The following is a 24,604-nucleotide window of genomic DNA, read 5'->3' as shown; positions in this document are numbered from 1 at the left end:
AAGGATGAAATGTACAGACTGGTCGAGAGGAGGGGAAAGAAGTCTTACCAGAGGAGAGGCTTGTGAAAATCTGACTAAGGAAAAACACACTGAGAAGTGGGAAAGGCTGCCCAAAGGCCAGGCTGGATGCATACTGTCACTTCTCTTCCTTCTCACTGTTCCCAGCAGCCTCCCAGTTGGGTTCTGCCCATGAAAATTCTCTGCACACAGAACTGTGATCACCACCTTAAAGCTCAAGTTCTCTCCTATTCTGCTCAAAAAAATCAATGGCTCCCCACTGCCCCACCAACCAAATTCAGACTCCCGAGTAACACAGCATAAGTACTCAATACATTTGAGTATCTGTGATTACTTTTGTAATCTCCTGCTTAATTGAAAAGTTCTAGAAGGCAAACAACTATCTTGCTTACTTTTTAATATTTTGGTATGTGACAGCTCTTACAAGTACATCTTACAAGTACATTCGGTATGGCCGAAGTTCAAAACATATTTATTAAATGAATGAACAGATGATTTAACTAACAAATTTTATATAGCATTGGCAAAATGGGCTGGCCCGTTAGAAGATAACCTTATATGGGAAGTCAGAAGCTTAGATTTGATACAACAGACTCTAGTCAGCTACAGGATAATTTTGGTACAACAGTGACAGGATAAAAATGGTGTTTGAAGTATCTCATTCTAGTTGCGGTTGTGGAGAGTATTAGCCCAGAAAGGACTAGACGTAAAAAGATCACTTTGCTAATGAATAAAACAAGATGAGGATTTTCGTGTGTTGGTTAGTCACTAATGTGAATGTTCCTTCAATAAACACCAAAAAAGAAAACTGTCACATGTATCTTTGTCTTTGATCTATTTTTAACAAGTTCATTTCTGAGATAAGAGATGATTTTTTTTTTCAGACTAAGTGGTACTTATAGTCCCTTGATGTTAAAGAATAGCAACCAGGGGCGCCTGGCTGGCTCATTTGAAAGATTATGTGACCCTTGATCTCAGAGCTGTGAGTTGGAGCCCCACACTTGGTGTAGAGATTACAAAAAATAAAGACTTAAAAAAAAAAAAAAGAATAGCAACCAGAAATCCTAGAAATTAAGGACAGATATTGTTATTTATGCATTACAAATATTCTCCATATTAACATCTTCCAAAATGATGCCCTAACAAAATAGGAAAATTGAAAGAATTCCATTTTGTCTCTTCTTAGTACAATGCAGAACACTTGAGTTTTTGGTTTTATCTCAGCTAAAATTCATCAGATGTAGCATTTTATAATCCGGTATAACATTTTGATATTAAATGGATGAATCCATCAGCATTTGAACATGCCAGTGCATTAAAAAGTGTCAAGAGGCACTAACCGAAGCCCACTCTCCTTTCTAAGAACTTACAGCAGAGAGAGTTCTGCTCAAGCCCCACTCACCCTATCCAACCGCCTGCTGGAAGGTCATGGGGGAAACAAAGCGGGGTCAGCAGCATAGGGCAAGCTGAGGAGAAGGAGGTCAGCGCAGCAGCTCTCCATCTTGGCTGCTCACCAGAAACACCTGGGACATTTAACAGCTAGGAATTTTTCAACCACACCCCAGACTGCGTCAGTATATTTTAAAAGCTTCCCCCAAGTGAGTTTGTTATCCAGGCTCGAGAAGCAGTGAATTAGTATTTTCTTTAGCTATGGAAAAATAATTCTTCATCTGATTTCCTGGATACATTTTCCAGCAAAAGATAAAATAGTTTAAGGACATAAATATATGATGCTATAAATTTCATTTTAAAGAAAAGAAATAAACTTTCACTTACCTGCCTTCTGACAATGTACAATCTTTTCATACACAGCATCTGCATTTTCAATCACGGCCTTGAGGGACTGGATCATCTGCAAAGGGAAGACCCAGACACAGGGTTACACCCGACGACCAAGCGGCCATCTACGCACGAGCAGGGGGCTATCTTCTCCAAACAGGCTTAGGTGCTGGGGCAAAAGGCTCTTTAATCTGACGTCCCTTGACTCAGTCCAAACGTGTATGTACAAAATGGAAAATCCTGCCTTCCAAGTAGTGGTTCGAACAGACTGGGAGTATCGTGTTTCATAGTTGGGCTTGTACGACACTGAATTTGAACCTTGTGTCAATGCTGAACGGGGTTTCGGTGTGAGAAGCTACAAAGAAATATGTATACACATCTGATCTGTGTTTCAAGTTATATTTTCAGTCATTCATTTTAACAAAATCTTCAGCAGCATCTTACAGAGCTCTGCCACCTACACACCTTACTCATTTCAGCTAAAATGCCTTCATCTGAAAATTAGTCTAAAACTTTCCATGAGGATCAAAAAAACAGCATTTATTTTATTTTTTTTTAAAGATTTATTTATTTATTTTTAGAGAGAGAGCACAAGGTGGAGGTGAGGAGAGATAGGGAGAGGGAGAGAGAGAGTCTCAAGCAGACTCCCCACTGAACACAGAGCCCAATGCAGGGCTTGATCTCACAACGCTGAGATCATGACCTGAGCCAAAACCAAGTGCCAGATGTTTAATTAATTGACCTACCCAGGTGCCCCTTAATACAGTGTTTACTTAATGCATCACTAATGATATCACTCAAACTAGTATTTTTTTTTTTAAGATTTTTTATTTATTTGACAGAGAGCACAAGTAGGCAGAGAGGCAGGCAGAGAGAGAGAAGCAAGCAGACTCCCTGCTGAGCAGAGAGCCCGATGTGGGGCTCGATCCCAGGACCTTGAGATCATGACCTGAGCCGAAGGCAGAGACTTAACCCACTGAGCCACCCAGGTGCCCCTCAAACTAGTATTTTTAGTGTTCCTAGCAATGATCTTAAAAGACTTAATTTTGAAAAGAAAATAAATAAAAGTAAAAGATTCAATTTTGAGTTCTTATTCCAAATTACACGTGTTTGTTTTAGCGGGCAAGCTTCAATGAATAAAAAAAAGAAAGAAAGAAAAGGAAAAGGATAAGGACACAGCTGATCGATTATTTTACTTACCAAAATGTTAGGAAAAGATCTGTCTGAAGTAATCCTTTTGGCTCTAAAATCACTATGAAAATGGGATAGCCATTTTTTGTATCAAAATTGTACCATAATTGGGTACGATTATGATGCTTACCTTAATTATAGATTTCAACTTTTTGTATTTAAATGTCCAAATATTTTGCATTATAATATTACCCATCTATATTACATGACCATTTTATTTTAAATAACAAACATTCACCCATCATTCTCTGTTTCTTTAAATTCTGCCTTGTTTTTCTTTATAGTATTTAACACTAACTGCCACAGTCATTATTTTTTAGAAACCAAATATATGTAGGTTGGATTATTTGTATAATTCAAAGAAAGAACACTCTATTTCGACTAATTACAAATCAGAGCATAATCAACGTGCCTCTTAAATGCACCACATCCTTCAAATGAGTCACAAGCACTTATCAACTCGTCTACCATTCTAAGAGAATTATAGTGAACACCAAAAGGTTTAAGGCCAACACAGGTGTTCATTTATGCCTTCACTCACTATCCATGGCTCAGAGCAGGAACTGGGGACACAGGGACATACAGGATATAGCCCCTATCTTCAAGAAGCCTATATTCCAGTGGAAGAGCTCACACTTTGGAATTCAGTATTTTCACATTCATTCTTCCAGATCTGAGTCATGTCTGTAACTTAAAATATTCTATTTTATAGCTTGACATATTGAACAGGCAATGATAAAAATGAATAGTTAAGAGCTCAATTACACTGATATAAAGTCATTCATACCATGACATCATTTGCATACTGAAAAGGTTCATACCGTCATCAGTAACCTTTTTCAGCTTTGATGTCAAGCCAAAATGACAGATATGAAGAAGCAAGGACTTCTTTAAGCAAGGATGGTGGTTGTCACAACCCACTATCAAAGAACTAGCTAACTGTGCCTCCATCACGCAAATAGGAAAAATGAGGGAAAAAAAATACCAGCAATGAAAGGAACCTGGTCAGGAAGCAGATAGCAGGACAAGGAGCAATTAAGAGCAGGAATGTAGGAGAACAGAACAGCATTAGGCACGGGCTCCCGCATACCTGTGGGGGAAAGGTGGTCAGAACACACCCTTACCGGGGGAAGTGTGGGGACAGAAAGAGCACAGATTGCTATGGGCTCAAATCCTGGTTCTGCTGTTCATTAGCTTTGCCATCTAGACCAGGATATTAAACATCATGAGCCATAATTTCCTACCTATAAAACGAGTTTAATAAAAGACACTACCTTGTCTTTTAGGAGTAAATGAAAGGATGCACCATTAAGGCACTCGCAAGCAGATGGGACCATGGACTCCCCCATTGATCCGCAGAGCGTTTTCTGGCAGCCTAAGATCAGCGGGATGAGCACGCCTCACCGGCAATGTTTCAAACATCCATTACTAGTTTTAGTTTTACTTGAAAAGCCTTGTGTGATGAAGCTGAGAGAAACAACAAATCACATTCTTCTTAGAAGCCTCTTCCAGTTTAAAGTGTCATCAAAGGTTACACAGTTATGCACCTTTCGGTTTATAAAATACATGCAAAGTTTAAGGCCAGCACATCCATTTCAAGGGTCTGGAGAGAGAAGTTCGCCCGCCTCGGATGCTCTGTAACTCTTGAAGGCTCAATCTTTACTGAGGTCCTCTGAGTGGGGGCCCCCGAATTAAGTGCTACGGATGAATTTGGAGGAGCTGCTGACCCAGGACTCTGGGCAAAAAATCATGGCAACAAGATGTGGCATTGCCACTGTAGCCCACATGCTACTGGGCATGACAAAGTCAATACGCCTAAGCCACAGTAGGCAGACGGGTTATCTAGTGGGGGAGTAACTGACGGTGTGGAAGAGGAAAAAGCTGTGTCCTACGTGGCCCACCAAGCCAGCAGGGGAGCCCCAGTCCCTGCCCCAGGGCTCTTCCCGGTTCTTCTGTGGGCTCTGCTTTGCACGCGCCCCGAAAGTGCAGAAGTGTATAAATTACCCCCCTTGTTGGGGCGCCTGGGTGGCTCAGTGGTTTAAGCCTCTGCCTTCGGCTCAGGTCATGATCTCAGGGTCCTGGGATCGAGCCCCGCATCGGGCTCTCTGCTCAGTGAGGAGCCTGTTTCTCCCTCTCTCTCTGCCTGCCTCTCTGCCTACTTGTGACCTCTCTCTCTGTCAAACAAATAAATAAAATATTAAAAAAAAAAAAATTACCCCCCTTGCTTGTGCTCAGAGCTCAGACCTTTGGAGATCACTTTCCTCTGAGCCCGCTGCCGTTAAATAAACCTCCCGTCCTCGAAGACCTCCGAGTGCTGCTCGGTTCTCCCCTCAGGCCCAGGCCGGGTTCCGGAACAGTGTCATGGCGACTGGCTGACGCTCTGCCCGCGGCCCCGACTTGAGCACACACTCCACCCCTTATTTATGAGCAGTATATCAAATATGAAGGCGCAACTCCACCAGGGTGGAGAATGCAAACACAGCGAGAAGCCACTCCTCTCGGGTCTGGAAGTCAACCATGCAGGTTTGTGCAGACCATATTGGAGGGGTATTCTAGAGGGAACCAGCCTCAGAGATGGTCAGGCACCACAATAAACAATCAGCAGAACTTCGAGAAGGCAGGAAGAAAGCACATCCAGACCTTGGCAGAGATGATTCATCTTGCCACACCTGTTAGTAAATGTTTTCACCACTTCCTTGGGGAGGAGGAACTGCCAGTTTGTGTCTTTTTATAGTTTTAGGGTACATATTTACAGTTAGGGTGGGTACTTACGTTAATGTATAGTAAACAGTTTATAGTTCTTGTCCAGAGAGTGAGTTCAGTAATCCTCAACTCCTGCAGTATTTGCATAAATTGTCCTCGAGTGAGAGAACCCCACTGGGTGTTCCCCAGCAAGCTCTCTGGGCTGGGGGCTCTTCTCAGTGCACTCAGCCCGGGCTGAGAGGGCGGGGCCAGGTGGTGGACCGTCCGGTCTGCCCACCCAGCTGCCTGAGGTCTTGCTTCATTAGCTCACAGCTAGGATTGAATGTAGAGCACATGGCACGGAGGAGCACAGACAATATGGGGAGCGCCATTAGATCTAGTGGGGGCCCATCTCTGCCGAGGTCTGCAGCTTTAGAACAAGATATGATTATAAATAGTACCAGTGTTGAGGGACTGAATCAAAATGAAAGCCATTGAACAATTCCTCCGCATCAGGTGTGTCCTTGATGACTTCTGTTTCATTTAAGGCTCATAAAACCCACGGGAGGTGGGTATTTATAGTGTTGGTGTTACAGGTGTGAACACTGAGGGCCTGAGAGCTAAGTTGCTTCCCCAAGGTCCTCTGGTTAGGCAGGCAAAGGGACTGGCACTAAGAAACAACGCATTCTGATTGACCTCAAAGCCTCTGCTTTGAGGTGTCTTGCTGTAGGAGTAGAACTGCACAAGGAAAGCTGAGGAAAGGGCATTCCAGCCAGAAAGACACACAAAAGCAGAAAGGAATCTAGTAACACCTGACAGGTGTTACACACAGTAGGTGGTATAATCTCTACTACTGACTTCCACCTACAATTGTCTTTTTTTTGTTAAGATTTTATTTATTTATTTGACAGCGCAAGACAGCACAAGCAGGCAGAGAGGCCGGCAGAGGCAGAGGGAGAAAAGGACTCCCTGCTGAGTAGGGAGCCCGATGCGGGGCTCGATCCCACGACACTGGGATCATGACCTGAGCTGAAGGCAGATGCTTAACCGACTGAGCCACCCAGGCACCCTGAGAATTGTCTTTTTAAAAATATTTCTGTAAAGTGCTTTGGGAAAACATTTCTTTTAAAATGACAACAATAAACTATTTGCTTGGCTCCACTTAACAATTCATCCGATAAGAGAGAAATCATTTACATTTACTATGAAGCTACTAGAATAAGCATTTCAGAGTAGACAAAAGCAAATACATGGGGAGTGACATCAACAGATGAGTCAAAAGGAGAAACTGCTTTATATTAAGTTACATTATTTTCTCTGTATATATTACATGAATATGTCAATGTAATAAAGGCCAGTAGAGTGGTTGGCTTTAGAAGCATCATTTGCATTAATGCAAATGCGTTTCCATTGATCCCTTTAAACACAGAGCTATGGGTCTTGGCTCAGCAATGAGGTCATCCTGCTGCTAACCCTGGTAACTTCCCATGAGGACAGCTCATATTATTTATGAAGTACAAGATGCTTTTGGGTAGTTGTTGCTAATAGATTTTCTATTAGTGTCCAGTTACCAGTAACTCCCCAAATTTCTGGAACTAATGCATTAGGAAAATCTATGAATTTAACATAGCCCAGAAACCCATTTCATAAATTTGATCAACTCTAATATATATATAAATTAGGGGTTTAATACAAGACTCAAGCAGATGAAAAGCAGGATGTTTCAACTAAAGGCAAGTAAAAAATTCATATTTTACTAAGCTGGACAGAAACCAGAAATGCCTTTCGTAAGAATATTCTGTTTTGAAAGTAACTCCTCTATTTGTGTAAGGCAAACTTCTCCATTTATGGATATGGTTCTGAGAACTGTTACTATACTAATATATTTTATATCACTAGATTTCTACAGACTGCTTCTTAATTTTATGTTTTGAAATTTGCACATCAAGTAGGAAAATTGTGTTTTTACGATAAGCAAGTCTAGTTTTATAGAAGGATCTTATGTCTGCTTTTGGACAGTACACCAAATCTCCTTTCATCCCAGGAACATAGATTTTGAGAATTACAAAAACAATTTGCCAATAATTTCAAGTCCTCGGGTGAAATTAGTTTAATCATAAGATTTTCTGAGTTCTAGATTTTCCCCTTTATCTTGCTTTGACGTCAGCTGCAGGCCGAAAATGCCTTCCACTTAAGACTTGGCTTTGCCCGTCCCCATCTTCACACATGCTGCTGCCTTGGCTGTCGCTATCTGTAATGAAGTTACAGGGTCTCAGAAGTGCTCATGTCCTTATAAAAGGGAACTTCTAGATAACAAAAAAGTTTGTTCCTTAACACAGATCCTGTGACTCTGTGACATATAACAAACTCAAGTAACTGAGCATCATTCTCAAACCTGCCAACAGGCTTAGAGAAATGGTATGCCTGCCCCGACCTCTGAGGTACCCCCCGCCCCCGGGTTCCAAGGCTGTCGCGGAGATCCATGGAAGGCTTTGGTGGCCAGCGAATGCCCAGCCGGCAGGTGTGGCTTCAGGTACCACCCTGGACCAAAGCAGGACTTGCCTCTCAGGACTCGGGGAACAGACACGAAAACAGCAAACGTGAATCAAGGATCAACGTCTTCAGAAGACCACCCAATTCAGTACAAAGCAGTACTCTCCCCTCAGTCAGAATTATCTGTGCGGATGTCTCTAAAGCCTGCCACTACACAGGCGTACAAATTGAGTCACTTTGCTAATGCTGAGAATGGGACAGAGAAGAAGGGAATTCTCTCAGGAATCTGTAAGCCTTGGTGTTCACTTCTGGGCTCTTGAAAAAGTCATGTCTCTCTGAGTTAATAACACCACCTTTCTTTTTAATATTTTAAAAAGAAGTTGTTAAGAATTTTGATGAATTTTAGAATCAAATACAAGAACACTGGGATTCGTGACTTCAAAACTGAAAATTCAGAGGTAACGTTTTCTTTCAGTAAAGTGTCCAAGTCCAGCAAGTTGTCCCAGAGCTGAACCAATGGGAGAATTACTGTTGGAAAATATGAAACAGCTTTTAATACTTGAAAATAACAGGAAAATCACATACTTGAATGAAGTGTCAAAGTTCTATCCCTGTGGGGGTCCTTGCCCAGTTGCCTGCTAGTTAACCCCAGCCCCCTCTGCTGCTCACACGGGGAGCGGGGGGAGAGTTAAACGGGATGGGGAGGGGGCAGAGGCCACAGCCACAGTCTGTGGAGAGCTGGTCCCCATCTAGGGGATGAGGTATGCCACGTCATTAATAGCTGCAGTCATCATCCCTTCCAGCAAGGCCACTATAAAAACAATTTCCGTGTAACAAACAGGGTTTCCAGAGTAATTTGTCTTAGTTTCCTCTTGAAACCTCACTTCCACTTCCACATTTTTCCACTATATAACTCAAAAGAGAAAAGCATAGAAAAAAAGTGCTGTATAAGAGAAACGTTACAGAAAGAACCTGTAGCACTGCCAGACGAAAACCCCTCCTGAGTTGTTGGCCAGCATGTAGAGAGGAGCACAGCTGGCTGCTAGGGCATCTGGGGCCCCAGTGCAGGCGTGGTGGGGATGTAAATCAATGTCAGGTATCATTACCCTCTCTAGGCACTTCCACCAGGTTAGAGGTAAGTGGGGAAGGGTCAGTTTGGATGGGATACCTAATCACAGCTGTGAGCAAGAGACGGAGAAACAGGAAGAAATGCAGGGTGGGGGTGTGAAGGTGGGGACAGGAAGCAGGCAGGGAGCCAAAGCTCGGGAGGGAAGGGACATGGGAGGTGGCAGAGGGGCTGGGAAAGGATGAAAGTGGGAGACTGTGTAGGGGACAGAGCAGGTTTCAGTGACTGGCTTGCTGTGGGCACAGGGGAAAAGCCAAAGCCTCTTTCCCCTTAAAGGGGTAACTGGACAGATAAGACACACCCCACAGTAGGTCAGAAAGCATTTCACAGGTTACAAGGTGTCTTTAATGTGTTCATTCCTCTAGGATGTGGAGTTCTTCCTTAGTAGAGTGGAGTCGGTGGCTACAAGGAGGCAGTCTGTGTGTGGAGGTCTAATTCTGGCACTGGAAAATTGGATTTTCTGCACAAAGGTAACAGCTGAGATGAAAATAGATACACATCTCCGAGGTAGGAATTTTAGAAGACAAATGAGATGAAAGCATCATAGTTATGCTCCAGAATCACTTAAATTTAAGCAGAGAGAACTGGTGTATGACACACAGCAGGAGCGGTCAGAGGGGAAGGAACAGAACAAGGATATTAAATGTTTACAGATGTGTGAGGAGAGTTTCTGGAAGGAGGGTGGATCTGGTTCCTGGGAACTCTGGATTTGGGCATTTGGTAATTGTTCCTATAGTTCTGCTATAATGGGATGTGCAGGTTCCTAAAAATCATTGCAGTATACAGAAACATTTTTTCTTGCCTTTGCACCATGCAATAAAAATCACAAGGTTTGTGGGGAAAATGGGGTTAGGGCCAGAGCATTCAAAAATTTTGCAGTGACACATTAAAAACAGACAGGAACTGAATAAAAGTCATAGATCCGCTCTGCATATGTTAAGGAGTTAAGGAATGCAAACCTACTGCAAAGCATGTGGCCACTGACCTTGAAAAAGACCTGAGGTTTGCTTGGGAAGTGGGTGTTCTGAGGGCTGCAGCCTGTACGTTACCCCAGGTGGAGGGGGTGATGTGCGACAAAAGCAGGGGAATAGGAGCTGTGGGATGGGCCCAGCTCCAGAGGCACTCATGAACTGGGGGGGCTGGGTGCTGAGGTGCTGGGTGCGTGCAGGTCAGCCAGGTCAAGTTTTCTGTGTCCACCAGTGTTTCTTGTGGTCACAACTGTGCACACCCAAATACAAAATGTGAGGTTAAAATTGTTCCTTAATATAGCCATCACATTCAAATAAATTTGCATTTTCAAAACAAGTGTTATAGCCAAAGTGATTATAAAAGGGAGAGCACTTCAAAACCCTTCTGGGGGCGCCTGGGTGGCTCAGTGGGTTAAGGCCTCTGCCTTCGGCTCAGGTCATGATCTCAGGGTCCTGGGATCGAGCCCCACATCGGGCTCTCTGCACCGCGGGGAGCCTGCTTCCTCCTCTCTCTCTGCCTGCCTCTCTGCCTGCCTCTCTGCCTAGTTGTGATTTCTCTCTGTCAAATAAATAAAATATTTAAAAAAAAAAAAAAAACCCTTCTGAATTTTTTTTTTCAAAATATCCCATGCAATTTTTTTGTGAAGTCCAGTTAAACTCTCAGTTTCTATGATATTCAACCGAAGCACGGTTTTAGCATTGTATAAGCCTGCCTCCACACTGTACTCAACTATTTTAACAACCACTTTTTGTTTTTATGTTTTTTGGGTTTTTTTGTTTTGTTTTGTTTTGTTTTGCCAGAGAGTAGATGCCAAGTGCTAGATAAATCTGGAGCGAATTATGAGTTATGAGTGACCCAGGGTCTGCATTCAGGAAGCCAAGAATTCTCTAGCTTTTCAATATGATCTGATTTTTCATAAAGGTCACTTCAGAGCTAGGGTGGTATGTACTTAAGGAATGAATGTGGCTCTCCTGTTATATAACTTTGAGATCTGAATATTGTGCAACGTGAATCCCTTATGCACCAATCTTCAGATCAAATCCTGTAAAGCAACACTGTATCTCATGCGTAAGTATCTAGTTGAATTTTCGCATGACATAAAGCCTCCTCTACCACCATCATTGCCTCCATCCACCACTTCTCACTTTCAGTTAATATATAATGACATTCACAACACTTAGAAAGGGTGACATTTCACACACTAAACCTCAAGTTGTTTTTTTTTATAAACCTCATTTTGTTGGTTTTAAAAAAAAATTTTTTTATTAACATACAATGTATTATTAGTCCCAGGGGTACAGGTCTGTGAATTGTCTAAACCTTAAATTTTAATTAAACTGCAGATTCTCAAGTGAATCACCACATAAATACAAGACAAAGATATTATGCTTATTATACACAGACTAATATGTTTCTCCTGTACTCACCTAAAAAAAAGTTTGGATTCAGTATAAAATTCATGAAAATAAATAGTATCATGTAGTCAAAACAACCATTTTTGATTGTCCTGGGTTCTTGCTTTCTGCCAGTTTCTTGGCACCCAGCTTATACGGAGGGCCAAATGTTTACACGTGTGGGTATTTCTGAGTGGCATTTCCAGTGTCAGCCGCTAGAAGTCCTTAGTTAGACACATTTGCTACACTGGAGGAGAGGAGAAAGGAGCAAAGATGAGAGAAAACACTGCAAAGAGAAAACTAGGTTTGGGGGGAGTGCTACAAAGAGGAATAAAAGATTGAAAAAAAAAGGGGAAAACAAGGCAAAATCACAGAGGCAGAGCTCAGAGGAATTAAAACAACAAATGCACCAGGGTGATTTATCTTATCAAAAATCATATTTTAAAACAGATAAGAAAATCTCATTTTATGTAGACAACTGAATAAACTATTAAGCCATAACCAAACACTGATTTAAAAGAAATTCACTATTTCTAGATTAATTGGGGTTTAGCATTACCACAGTTCTCCATATGTTCCCAAACACGTTTAAACAGACCAGAAGCTGGAGAAGCTCCACTAGGCAAAATAGCTTGGGGTATTAGAAAAGGGCTCTGGAAATACCTAGGGATCTAACAGATCAAAAGATTAGTTATAAAGCCAATATACAGATTTTAAATGTTTATCCTACTATAAACTGTTGGCAAAGTTTTAAAAACTTTTGAATAGTTTCAGCTTCAGGAACTACACAGAAATTCAAAAAGTTGAAAAGAATTTTGGTTTTGCTCTTGGGCTCTCGCTGGTCCTGTACAATACGATATTCCAAGGAAACAAAAACTGTTGAAAATTAAGCAACAAAACAGAACCTAAGCTATCCTAAAGAGGAACTCCACGGAATTATAAAACTATCCAGAAAAAGTATATAATAATTCCTATTAGTTCATATAATAATATATTGTACTGTACTTTTCTGCATGAGAACACATATATTGTAAAGTTCAAATGCATTTAAATTATAATAATGTTCTCATCTCTCCATTTTATGGAGTCTTATCTCATCAGGGAATAACTTGGTGTGCTACGCAGAATTACATTGGGTTTACACGATCACTGTGGGAAGACTCAAAGTTCTCACACTCAATGGTCAGTCTACGGCATGTGATTAGTCACTGGGCACCATGGCTGCCTCAAGGAGACACACACACACATCCTCACCAGGCCTTTGGTCATGTCATGTCAGCCTCTTAACTCTGTAAACTGCATCTCCTGCTTTCCCAAACTATAACAACAATGTGATTGCATGACACGCAGCAGGAAACCCAAGTGCATCTGGTGTCCAAGAAGCCTCTGCTGTTCAGGATAGAAGGAAGGAATGGGAGGACAGAGGGACTCAGCAACTTGCAAAGGGACTTACAGCTGGGCCTGAGGGGCAGCCAGGCACAGTCCAGCGGGGACACAGTCTACAGCCAGCCACTCCCTCTGCCTCTAGTAAATGCCTGGAAAGCCAGAAGGAAAGACGGGCAATGCTCTGATGTTTTAAGTCTCCAGTCTCGGAAGTTTTCAGGACAGTGAGTTCACAGACTACTACCCCTTGGATGGAGGGGAGTGTCCTCCAGGAACTGATAAGAATGGCTTAAAACTTGGCCAGAATCACCCCTGCAGAAGAATGGGGCTCCTTAAACCCAATTATTCAGTGAGCAAGCTACTTCCGGAAAGGGATTAAGAACTTCTGGATGCTACATTAACTCTTTCAAGTCACCAAGGACCATTTTGAGTTCTGACATCCTTGTTTAGAACAATTATTACAACATTAATTGAATTTCAAAAGATACAATTAGAATGAAACATAGTACCACTTTTATTATTGTCTACTTATATCAAGTCTTCTCTCCAAGGGGATCAAGGTGATTTAGAAACTCCTAATTAACAGAAGGTAATTCAATCACACTCTTACTGTAAGGTATCATTAGTTTCTCTCAAATCTGTGTAACTAAGTATAGATGTTAGTTAAGAGAAAAAAGCAACTGGAGGTTTCTCTGTAATGAAAAGCAGTATTTTTATTTCATTTATTTATTTAATTTTTTAGCCCAGTGAAGTGCCCGCAGTATTCCAGTAATTGCAGATCAAGAAGGAAGACAAGAACGCAGTTAACCAGTTACTAGTATATTTACGGTAGAAACACAGGATTTGTTGGGTGTTGACCCTGCAACTCAAGGGTTCCCTGTCTCTTCCCCTTTCAGAGAAGAGAGACAACTCACCTAAACCTTATCTTCTGCTTTTCATTTTGTAATTTAAACCTGCCTTTATGAAATGGAGCAGCCATGCTCTCTCTACAGCAGAGCTGCGCTCTGAAGTTTGGAGTGATACACACAGGGAAAGGTTTTAAAGCTTCGTGATCTTTGTGAGCTGCAGGGGTCTAGCATTTGGAAACTAATAATACCATGATGATGACTCCAATTTACTATGGTCTGGGCTATTTACATATAATTTTGTACTCTTTGAGGTGGTGAAACTATGCCCACTTTACAGATAGAGAAGTGGACTCGCCCTCAGTCACACCCTCAGATAAGCACCAGGCAGGGCCCATCTCATCATCAGGGCTCATATTCTTGGCCAGCACAACCCCAGCCCCCAAAACCCACTCATATACTTCCTAGGGTCCGGGGTGTATACTTCCTCCTTCATCCCCCAATTTTTAGTCACGGTGTCTTTGGAGAGAGCTGTTTTGCATGTAGGTATTCACACTGCATGCACACCCGCCCAGATGGTCACTGTGAAGCTACAACCGTACTTACTGGTGAAACACACCAGGGCATTACCTTCTGCTGGATGCCCGGTGCACTAACTCAGTTCATGATGGCTGGTGAGATAAGGACAAAGACTTTCCCAAGGTGGGGTCAGAGCTGGTGGGCAGTGTGCATGTGCGTGCATGCATGCACGTGTGTATGGGTGTGTGTCCAGGAGAGTCCGTTTTTTTCTCCCAGGAGCACAGGAGTGTGATACAGCTCACTTAGCAGGGGCAGTGAGTGTCAGCAATGAAGCGGGTGGGGCAGCCTAGGGAAGATGGCTGTCTGACTCAAGTATTTCTCCGCTTGGTGCACCAGGAGCCTATGCCCACCTATTAGCTCGCATGACAATCCATCTGTGGACGCGCTCTAGAAATCCTAGAACACTGCACTCTATATGAGCAACGTTCCCATCCCAGGGTGGCTTCACTGGGTGAATCCAGCTGGGTGAACAACTAGGACTCTTCCCTCCACTCCTCACCTCTCTTGCATTTTCCTCTTAGGACGTACGAGTTTTTAAGGAGGAAATTTCAGACACAGCAAAGTCCTCTGGCAAAAGGTAGGGGAGATCTGAGAGTATGAACAAGAGGTAAATGATCTGGGGAGGGGACCCTCATGCCTGCATTCCTTTATCCACCTGCTGGAGTCCCAAGCCTTTGGCCCCCGGCCCACCCCTCCCACTGGCATCTCAGGCATCCCCTTCTTGTGGGACCTATTACAAAGGCTTCACTCACTGCCTTAGGATGTGGGGACTGCCATCTAGTACCAAGACTGGAAGAGCGGCAGCCCCAACCTCCATCCCCTGGCCAGCCCCACAACCTAACCCTCCCAGGGAAGACTACATGTGATGACAGAAATCAGCCAAGTTCAAGAAAATGTAGCCATTTGGAGGCAGAGGGATAGGGTAGAAAGAACACCTGATTTGTGTCCTGGAGATCAAGGTCATTTTCATTCACTCATTCTACCTTGTGCACCTGCTCTGTGGTAGAGACAGCATGGTGAGCAGGGCACACACTGTCCCTGCCATCCTGGAGCTCTGATCCAGCAGTGGGGGAGACAGGTAACTTAAAAAAAAAAAAGAAGAAGCCAAACCAACGAATATATAATTACAAGCTGCAATGGGTGTGAGAAGGAAATGAATGGCATAAAGAAGCAGGGTGTGGGAAGCTGCAGAGGGTCCTCGGAGCAGACTTCCCATTCCCCCTGGGGTAGGGTAGGGTTCACAGTTTCCATCTCCGCCTCTAGCACCCTTTATATTCCTTCCCTAATGAGACAGCTTTAAATAGAATGTGGTTAGCACAGCCTGAATTTTATCATTTGAGAGAAAGCCCTGCTCCCTGCTTGGAAAGGGTAAAAGGAAACCAGGGGTTTTCAGAGACATACAGAGCCTGCTTGGGAATTCCACCCAATTCCCCCCTCTCTGCAACTAGAGAAGCTTGCTTCAACTGATACAAGCAGCACCACTTAAACTCCACTCTTTGGCTCATTTTTTAATGCCTCAGTACTAAGCAGCACAAGCAGGACTACACGCTCACTGTGAAGTAAGTTAGTTACACCGTTTCCTGGATAACAAAACTCCACGCGATGGTCACCATCCCCACGGAGTAGCCAACTTGCCTGGGAGCACTGCAAGCAGCCAGAGCAAAAGGTTTTGTTGACTTTCCTCTTCCAATGTCCTCCTCTAGTGCCTGCAGGTTCTTGACCATCAAGATGCTAACAAATGTCAACAGTCAGTGTTAATGCTTTTCCAGGACAGGAGCCCTCCAGCTCTGGCGTGCTCCTCCTACCAACTGAACAAGTAGAATGCTGTTGTGATGGGTCAAAATTCAAAACGCACCAACTCCATTACTTTAAAAAAAGAGAAAGAAAAGCCTCTGAAATCATAATTTAAACTGGGGAAAGCGAATATGGGAACCAGGGCATTAAAATACCCTAGGGACTTTTTTGCCTAATCCTCTTTGTGAGGGGTTGGCCAAGCCTTCCTGCAAAGAAGCAGACTGTAGGTATTTGAGGCTTTTAGGCTCAGGCTCAGTTTCTGTCTCCACAACTCCGTGCTGCTGTTGTGGTACAAAAACGGTCACAGAGCATGTGAGGGCTCTAATACAGCTTTGTTTATGGGCACTGAGACTTGGATTTCACATTTCATATTTTTCTATCGTTTTCCATCATTTAGCACGTAAGAACCACTCAAAACAGCTTGCAGACCATACAAAAACAGCTCGTGGCAGATCAGGACCCACAGGCCAGTTTCCCAACCCCTGACCTAACATGGTACAAGATGCATCATTTGGTGACATTGGACTAAATGTATTCAAGAGAACATAGCTTGAGAGATTACATTCACATTTTAGAAAAGAGCATGAAAAATCGAGTGCAGCTAGTATTTCCAAAGGGTAAACATATGATATATGTCGGCAAAAGAAAGATTTGGTTATGGAGAGTCCTAACATTGGTCAAAGACTTCCATAGATTCAAAAACAGGGCTCCGTTTCAGGAAATCAACTAAAAATTAGTTAAGTACCATCCCACTTCCATTTAGCTAAATACTCAGCCATTTCTATTTATAAAGATAGGGTTTGGCAGGGGGGTTGTTTGTTTGTTTGCTTGCTTGCTTGTTTTCGGCACCAGATAAGTGATTTAAAAACCAAAAGTATTGGGCTTCTCAGTGGCTCAGTCAGTTAAGCATCTGCTTTTGGCTCCCAGAGTCCCAGAGAAACAGCCCCACCATATCACATGGTGGGGAGCCTGCTTCTCCCTCAGCCCCTCACCCAGCTCATGAGTTCTCTCTCTCAAATAAATAAAATCTTCAAAAAAGCCCCCAAATTGTTTTTTGCCCACATGATGACATAAATGATGATGTGACTCCATATGACCACCTTCTAGCGTAGGAATGTAATGTTTATAAAGAAAAGATAGAATGATCAACACCCACTTCAAAGAAAATACCAGAATTAAAGAGTTCTGTGAGTTGATCAAAGATGTCCTATATAAATCTCCATATAAAAATCTAAACCGGTCAGCCCTAAAGATCTGACTAATACGAAATGCAGTAGGGAAATAAATATTTTAAACCACCTAACATGTTATTTTTAAGTTAATTGGTAATTAAGCTTGTAGAGTTAAACTTAACTCTGAACACATCATATTGTCCACCCACTGAGTTTACAGTGAGAGTAGTTTTCTTATGGTTCAGAATTTAAAACACCCTAATTAAGTTAGAAAAGCCTTTAAAGACATTATTAAGTACTATTTTTACTCCTGATAAATTCATGTGGTAGTAAGATCAGATTTCTGGTATTAAAGGTGGTTATTTCGGTGGGGTGAGTGGCATTAATTATTTCATGTCAATCTGGGGGAATAGAAATGAACAGAATGAAAAACAGGAGCTGTTAAAATAGAGTAAGGAGTGACAGTTCCTGCGGTCCCCACTGAGCGAGAAGTCGGTGTGCAGAGGGCAGTCACCGCCCGGCCCCATGCACACTCGAGGGTTTTGGTGAGGTTGAGGGTGAGCACTCCCACTCACGCCAAACCGGGAGAGAACGGATCCACAGGCAGGGCTCAGTTTTACTCGTCTCATGAGGATGAGGTCAAATGTAACACATCAACAAGATGTAGGCTTCAAAGCTTGTGTAGTGCCAAATGTTATTTATGGGCACACATCTAGCTGTGAAGAAAAATCACCACCTCATTATTCAAAAGGCTGTGGAAAAACACCTTTAAAACTTGTTTCCAGTTCATAACTAGGGATATAACAGACTTTAAAAAAAAAAAAAGGTCAGAAATGAGTATACCCTACTGCCCCGCCCCAGAAAAGATGTCAGAAGGTGGTTCGATAAGTGCCTACAATCACATTGTAGTGCATACATTCTCAAAACCGATTCGGAAATACATGATTTTTCATATAAGCTGGTTACCTCAAGAGCTTCATTTTCACGGAGTTGGTTCCATTCAAATTATCCCATTTCTTGGAGACTTGTCTTCTAAACTGTGATTGCACATCTAAAGCGTATTGTCCACAAAAACAGAGGCACTCATCTTTGCGTTTACAAACAAATCTATGTATCACCACTAACAACTTTACACAAGTATCTGATGTCATTTCAGTCTTTTTAAACTCAACTCCAAACTACACTTGCGACAGTGCTGAATTCCTAAATGGAAAAGCATATGCTGTTCTAAATTACACAAAAATTGGTGGTAATAAATCAAATTAATCTTTGAATGGATCTCACATGTATAAAAGTCAGGGCATGATAGTAAAAACATCAAAATTCTAAATAATAAAATTATATTATCCAGGTAACTTCCATGTTTTCTAAACTATAACCTGATTATGGACAACAAAGGGACACACAGATATATTAAACTGTTTATCCTTTTGATGAATCTTTGACAAAAAAAATACTTCTGAAAAGAAGTTCACACATGTGATTCTTACTTATTAATTGTAGCCAACACTGGTAAAATAATCGCTCAGGCAAACGATTTCCATTTAACCACCTGGAGAACATTCTGAACCCCAAATGGAGCCAGACACGAGGGCAAACTGCAGGCTCAGAGGGCAAAGGCAGCCATTTTTCCAGCCTTTCTTGGGTCCTCCAACGGGGTGTGGCCCAGGTAGTACTTGGGGTTTCAAAGGGGAGCCCACACCTGGGGAGCTCCAGGGTTTCCAACTCAGGTGTCTGCATCCTGACAGAGATGGAGACGAACACACTGATGGCTCTGCCAAAGTAGCCGGCAAAGCCACCTCTGTGCCAACAGGTTAGAGGGTCAAGAGAGACATAGCCGTCTGCTGGGTCCAAGGTGAGAGGACCAGAGGGCTCCCAAGCTCAAGGGAAAAAGCAGGCTGAATGTATCAGTGAGCTATGACGTGCATGTTCTAGGTCAGCTAATCTTCATTTCTGTGAATCTAAAAGGATCTGGAACTCACAAGCCGCGTAAAGACATACAAATAAATTACCATGTACTGAAAGCCAATTAGGTTCTTTGTTTCTTTGATCATCACTTTTCTGTTTGAAAAGGATTCCCACAAAAGAGGACACTCACACCTACCAAACTAGATGTGGAGATGATATTGTTCTGTGGACATGACAAAAACAATTCCAAACTTTAAGATGTCAAACAGATTCTGGAAGTTGAAAAAACGTTTTCTTTTAAAGAGCCGTATTAATAGTAGCAAATCAAAAATTTTGAATCTGGAAAACTTCAATTGCTGGAGGAATGGAGGCATGGAGTAATTGTCCCTGAAGTCATTTTTCTCCCCTTTTTGCTTGGCAATTTTTAGGCTTCACATAACTTCATCAGTCCAAACACACCAAACAGATGCCCCTGTTCCAAGAGGCTCTAAGAAGAATGCTAGTCACCTAACAGTAAATGCAGGTCGCAGAGAACAATCTGGCTCCGCTTCTCTAGATGATCAGAACAGAATCCCTTTAGCTGGTGGGGTTTTTAAAGCTGTCCCATCATACTTTTACTTCTACCCTCTGGCTCCTTTCTGAAACCCCCGGGGCTTCCTCTAGCTGGGATTTCAGGACTCCAGCAATCCCAAAGATGTGTTGCAGCGGGAAGGGAAGGCTGACATCCGGGGGTGGGGGGAGGGGGGCGCAGCAGGAGCACCGGTGCTGTGGGAAGGGGGTAGAGCCGCTTCTTCCCACATGCACTGCCATACTTTAGAAACCATTTTGCCCCGGGGGCTTTCCACCGATTCAAACAGCTAGTTTCAGAGCCCCGGGTGAAGCGCAGCTCACTTATAAAATCAGACACTTCTCCGTTTTAAAGGTCAAATTAGATTTTTATTTGGGTTCCCACCAAAACGACAGGCTTGAAAGTCAGGATGTGTCGAGGAGAAATAATTTTCTAGATTGTTTTAACATGCGAAGAATCAACCCACAGATCACAGAGCCTCAAGCCTTGGAGTGGGGGAGACAGCCATCCACCTCCCAAGGCTGGGTGGAAAGGCTGGCGGCGTGCAGACCAGAGGAGGGAAAGGGCAGTGGAGAAGTTAGAAGTCCGTCTCTTGCAGTCCTGAGTGAGAGTAGCTAGTGAGTCCCTCCATTGCATGGCCATGAGTGTGGCTAGGGAGTCCCTCCAATGCATGGCCTGGTCTCAAGGTGAATGGGGGTGGAGGGGAGGAGGGCAAGCTTTAGAGTGACGCTCTTTATAAGCACAAAGAAAGAAGCCTTCTGCAACCATTCCCCTCCAGGCAACCAGTGGCCACTTTGTAGAGAAGCAGAGGGAAAGAGAGAAAGTCTGAGAGGCTGAGCATTTTACCTCAAGAGATGAGTATTTACAGTCCAAAGAGGATAAAATAAATCAATGCAATGCATCAAGTTTACCAAACTGAACAGAAATTGGAGCATACCCAGCTGCCTCCTGAGAGAGGAAGGCTGCGTGTTCCTTTGCCTTCTGAGTTGAGTGTGAGGTTTGCACTCAGACTCTGCCCCAGAGGCACAGATCATAGAGGGGCTGAGCCTGGGTGCGGGCCACAGCAGCCCAGTTCCCTCTGCTCAGTGAACTTGTACTTATTCAAAGTCAAATGGAGACAAAAGTTTACCGAATAAACTAGGATAAGGAAGCTAAACACTTCCTCACAGCTTCTAGAAGCCACCAGTGCACATCATGACTAACCAAAAGAATAGTATGTATGTATTATTTACAGAGCAAGGACAGCATTTTATGTATACAGTTTATTCATTCTTTCTTTCCCTCCTCCCTTCCTCTCTTTCTTTCTTAATTTCCTGGAAGCATCCTTGACAGAAAGAACTTAGCAACAACCTGTCTTTACCCAATGCAGAAACATAAAATACTTTCAGGCAGGAAGAGGCTATATCCAAAATAAACTTTGAAGGAATGTAAGAGCAAAATCGAAAATGCAATGTGGGATTTGATGGGAACAAGTAATTCCCCTGCTCTTGCATAAGCAAAAAAAAAAAAAAAAAAAAAGAGAGAGAGAAGAAGATCACAGAGCTTCAGTGATCTTAGTACTATCAAAAATGTAATAGTGTTCTTCTGCATAAAGCATAGGTTTAGAAAGAAGTTCCCTAACTTTTCTGGAGCTTTAGGTTGCAGTTACATAGTTTGTACAAGATTCGGTAAAATAAAAATATGAAAATAATAAAGAAATTCAGTGTTTGAAAAATAAGCAATCTTGCTTTGCCCTTTAATTAAAAAGGCCAAAGAAAGGGGCGCCTGGGTGGCTCAGTGGTTTAAGCTGCTGCCTTCGGCTCAGGTCATGATCTCAGGGTCCTGGGATCGAGTCCCGCATCGGGCTCTCTGCTCGGCGGGGAGCCTGCTTCCCTCTCACTCTCTCTGCCTGCCTCTCTGCCTACTTGTATCTCTCTCTGTCAAATAAATAAATAAAATCTTTAAAAAAAAAAAAAAAAAAAAAAGGCCAAAGAAAGACTCCAAACAGACAGGTAAAAGGGTAGAGACCCCACCAAATACATGCTCCAAACCACTGCAGGGTAACAGTTCCCCAGGTGGCCTTGGTTTGAGTGATATCTGCCCGAGAACGGAAATGAGGCCAAGAGCAGGCTCCCGTTTCTCATGTACCAATATGGTTGGAGAACACCAGCCCTATCACCGTTTCCTAGCTTACGCAGCAATTTTAAGTCAGACGGCGGGTCTGTCAGATGATACAGGGGCTTGCTTAATACCATTTATCACTTCTTGCCTGAAGACACCGCCTGACAACATGTTGAACTCCATTACGGTTTTCATGTCTGTCCTCCCAGAGAGTCTGGAGCTAGGTATTTAGTTGGTAAAAACTGCTGTAGGGTAAAGTCTCAAGGGAATGGTCAGTCCTTCAAATGCTATTCTTTCCCCAACCGCTCATTGCTTAAGTATCTGGGGGGTGTGTGTGTGTGTGTGTGTGTGTGAGAGAGAGAGAGAGAGAGAGAGAGAGAGAGAACTTCTGAGTATGTGCTCCTTGGTTTCTGCGGAGACATATAAAACTAGAAAACATCAGAAGTAAAATCTACCATCACCAGCGCGGGCACACCCTGAGCACTATCTTCCAGACGTTTCCCAGTCTCCCTGTATCTGATTACCCAGTGGCAGCCTGCGGCATCTGATCTAATCCCGCATGTGACGCTGTCCTCACGATGCAATCTTTAACGTTTCCTCCCCCACCCAGCAGCACGGCAGCTTGAAGGGTTTTGGAGTGGCTCAGCTGTACGGTTTGAACGGCTCCAGGGAAATTGATTTTGGACACATCACTGGCTGGACCTCCCCTGTCACTGAATTAGATGACAGCCTTTGGGTTTCTGATCCTCCCTCTGCGGGATATCCACCTTTCTACACACACACACAGACACACATACAGACACACACACATGCCCCCCCTAAGCGCAGTCTTATTCTAAAGCGCAGTAATCTATCTGGTCTTTTTCCTCTGATTACAAAAGTTGGGAAGGTTGACACCTCCAATTAAAAAGAAGCTTTTAATGTCAAGTTCTGAGGCAGTAAAGTGATAAAAGGAGCCACAAAGGAGACGGGGATCAATAGCAGCCTTATTACAGATCATCTCTGGCTTGGTCCAGATGGGCCGACTCCATTAATTATGAAGTGTGATTTATCTCTTCACCGCATTAGGCAGTGGCAAGACAAAATACACGAAATCACACCCGTAAGATAAAGCACAGTGCTCCTGACGTTGCATGCCAACCACCAGCAGGTCTGTATAAGAAAGAAGACCTTCATTTCACATATTTCATTGAAAGAAACTTGTTTTAAAGAAATATTGAAAGTAATGTGTTAGAAGGGACTATTCAGTAATTTATATAAAATCACTCAGAGAGCAAATAATATCCTCCCAGACAAAGCATCAGTTTCCTCCCTTTAAACACGGAAAAATACTATTCCCTACTGGATAAAGGGATTCCCCAGAGTATGCTTTCTTAATTAGATGTGAAAGCAATTAAAACCAAGATTTTTGTGAAGCTGTAAAAAAGATCAAAACAAACTGAGTTTCAACAGAAAGTGGTACAAAGGCACTGCAATGGTAGGAATGAGGTCCCGTGTAATCTTTGAACAGATGGGGCTGCCTGTGCGTCCACTGCTGTGCGCAGGAACAGCCCTACTGCCTGGAACAGAATCGGGCATCATTTTCCTTACTGTTTCTTCTCTCCTTTCATTCCCTACAACTCCACTTTCAAGTTCATTACGGTGACTGAAGCCTATTCTGTGTTACAGAAAATCCTAACAAAATCAAGGAAAAACTTTTTTTCTTAAAAGAGCTGCATGAAGAGCCCTTCACGGGAGAGCCATCCTCTTAACCAATTTTAAGTGTACAACCCATTTCTGTTGGCTACTGGCACGATGTTGGCCGGTGAGGGCTCTGGAGCTTACTTGTCGTACTTAACCAGAGCTATGGCCATTGATTAATAACTCCATTCCTCCATTCTCCAGGCCCCTGGTAACTACCATTCCAGTCTCAGATTGTATGAATTTGGCTATTTTAGGTCCCTCATGTAAGTGGAATCATGTAGTATTTATCTTTCCATGTCTGGCTCATTTCACTCTGAAGACTGTCCTCAAAGCCCCAAGAAAAAACTTCTTAAGGAGAACTTTCTTTTTATGCAACATTTCCAAGTTTTCTCTCTAAAGAGGAAGGATGTTGAATCCTTGGTCTGTATAGTTTATTACAGATCTCACATAAATTTAGAAATTTTAAGTCTGAAATAGGACACTAATAAAAATAGCTAGAAAGCTGAATTATTACTTTCATCAATACTAAAAGGATGGTAAAAATAACTTTTTTTTTTTTAAGATTTTTATTTATTTATTTGAGAGACAGAGAGCACAGGCAGGCAGAGAGGCAGGCAGAGAGAGAGAGAGGAGGAAGCAGGCTTCCCGCTGAGCAGAGAGCCCGATGTGGGACTCGATCCCAGGACTCTGGGATCATGACCCGAGTCGAAGGCAGAGGCTTTAACCCACTGAGCCACCCAGGTGCCCCAAAATCACTTTCATTTGAAACGATGTTGACTTAGATCACTGATACTGATGGGCGGGGAAGGGTTACACTGACCTGCCAGGGCAGATGCGCTCTTACCAGCACCGTGTACTGTAAAGAGTACTGTTGTTCACCGCAACATAAACTCAGGTTCCATAATCCTTATTTTCTCCTA

At 42.9% G+C, this 24,604-nt stretch overlaps 1 protein-coding gene across 1 annotated transcript in view; it reads right to left on the bottom strand.

Annotated features, from left to right (window-relative positions):
- Positions 1-24,604, bottom strand: part of PLCL2 (phospholipase C like 2) — a 202,605-nt gene that overhangs the window by 44,283 nt on the left and 133,718 nt on the right. Inside the window, exon 4 of the mRNA XM_046002602.1 lies at positions 1,795-1,870. Coding sequence (XP_045858558.1) covers positions 1,795-1,870 — 76 coding nt within the window. The remainder of the gene's footprint in view (positions 1-1,794; positions 1,871-24,604) is intronic.

The sequence above is a fragment of the Meles meles genome, chromosome 4 (assembly GCF_922984935.1).
Source record: "Meles meles chromosome 4, mMelMel3.1 paternal haplotype, whole genome shotgun sequence".
Lineage (NCBI taxonomy): Eukaryota > Metazoa > Chordata > Mammalia > Carnivora > Mustelidae > Meles > Meles meles.
This window is presented reverse-complemented; position numbering and strand designations above follow the sequence as displayed.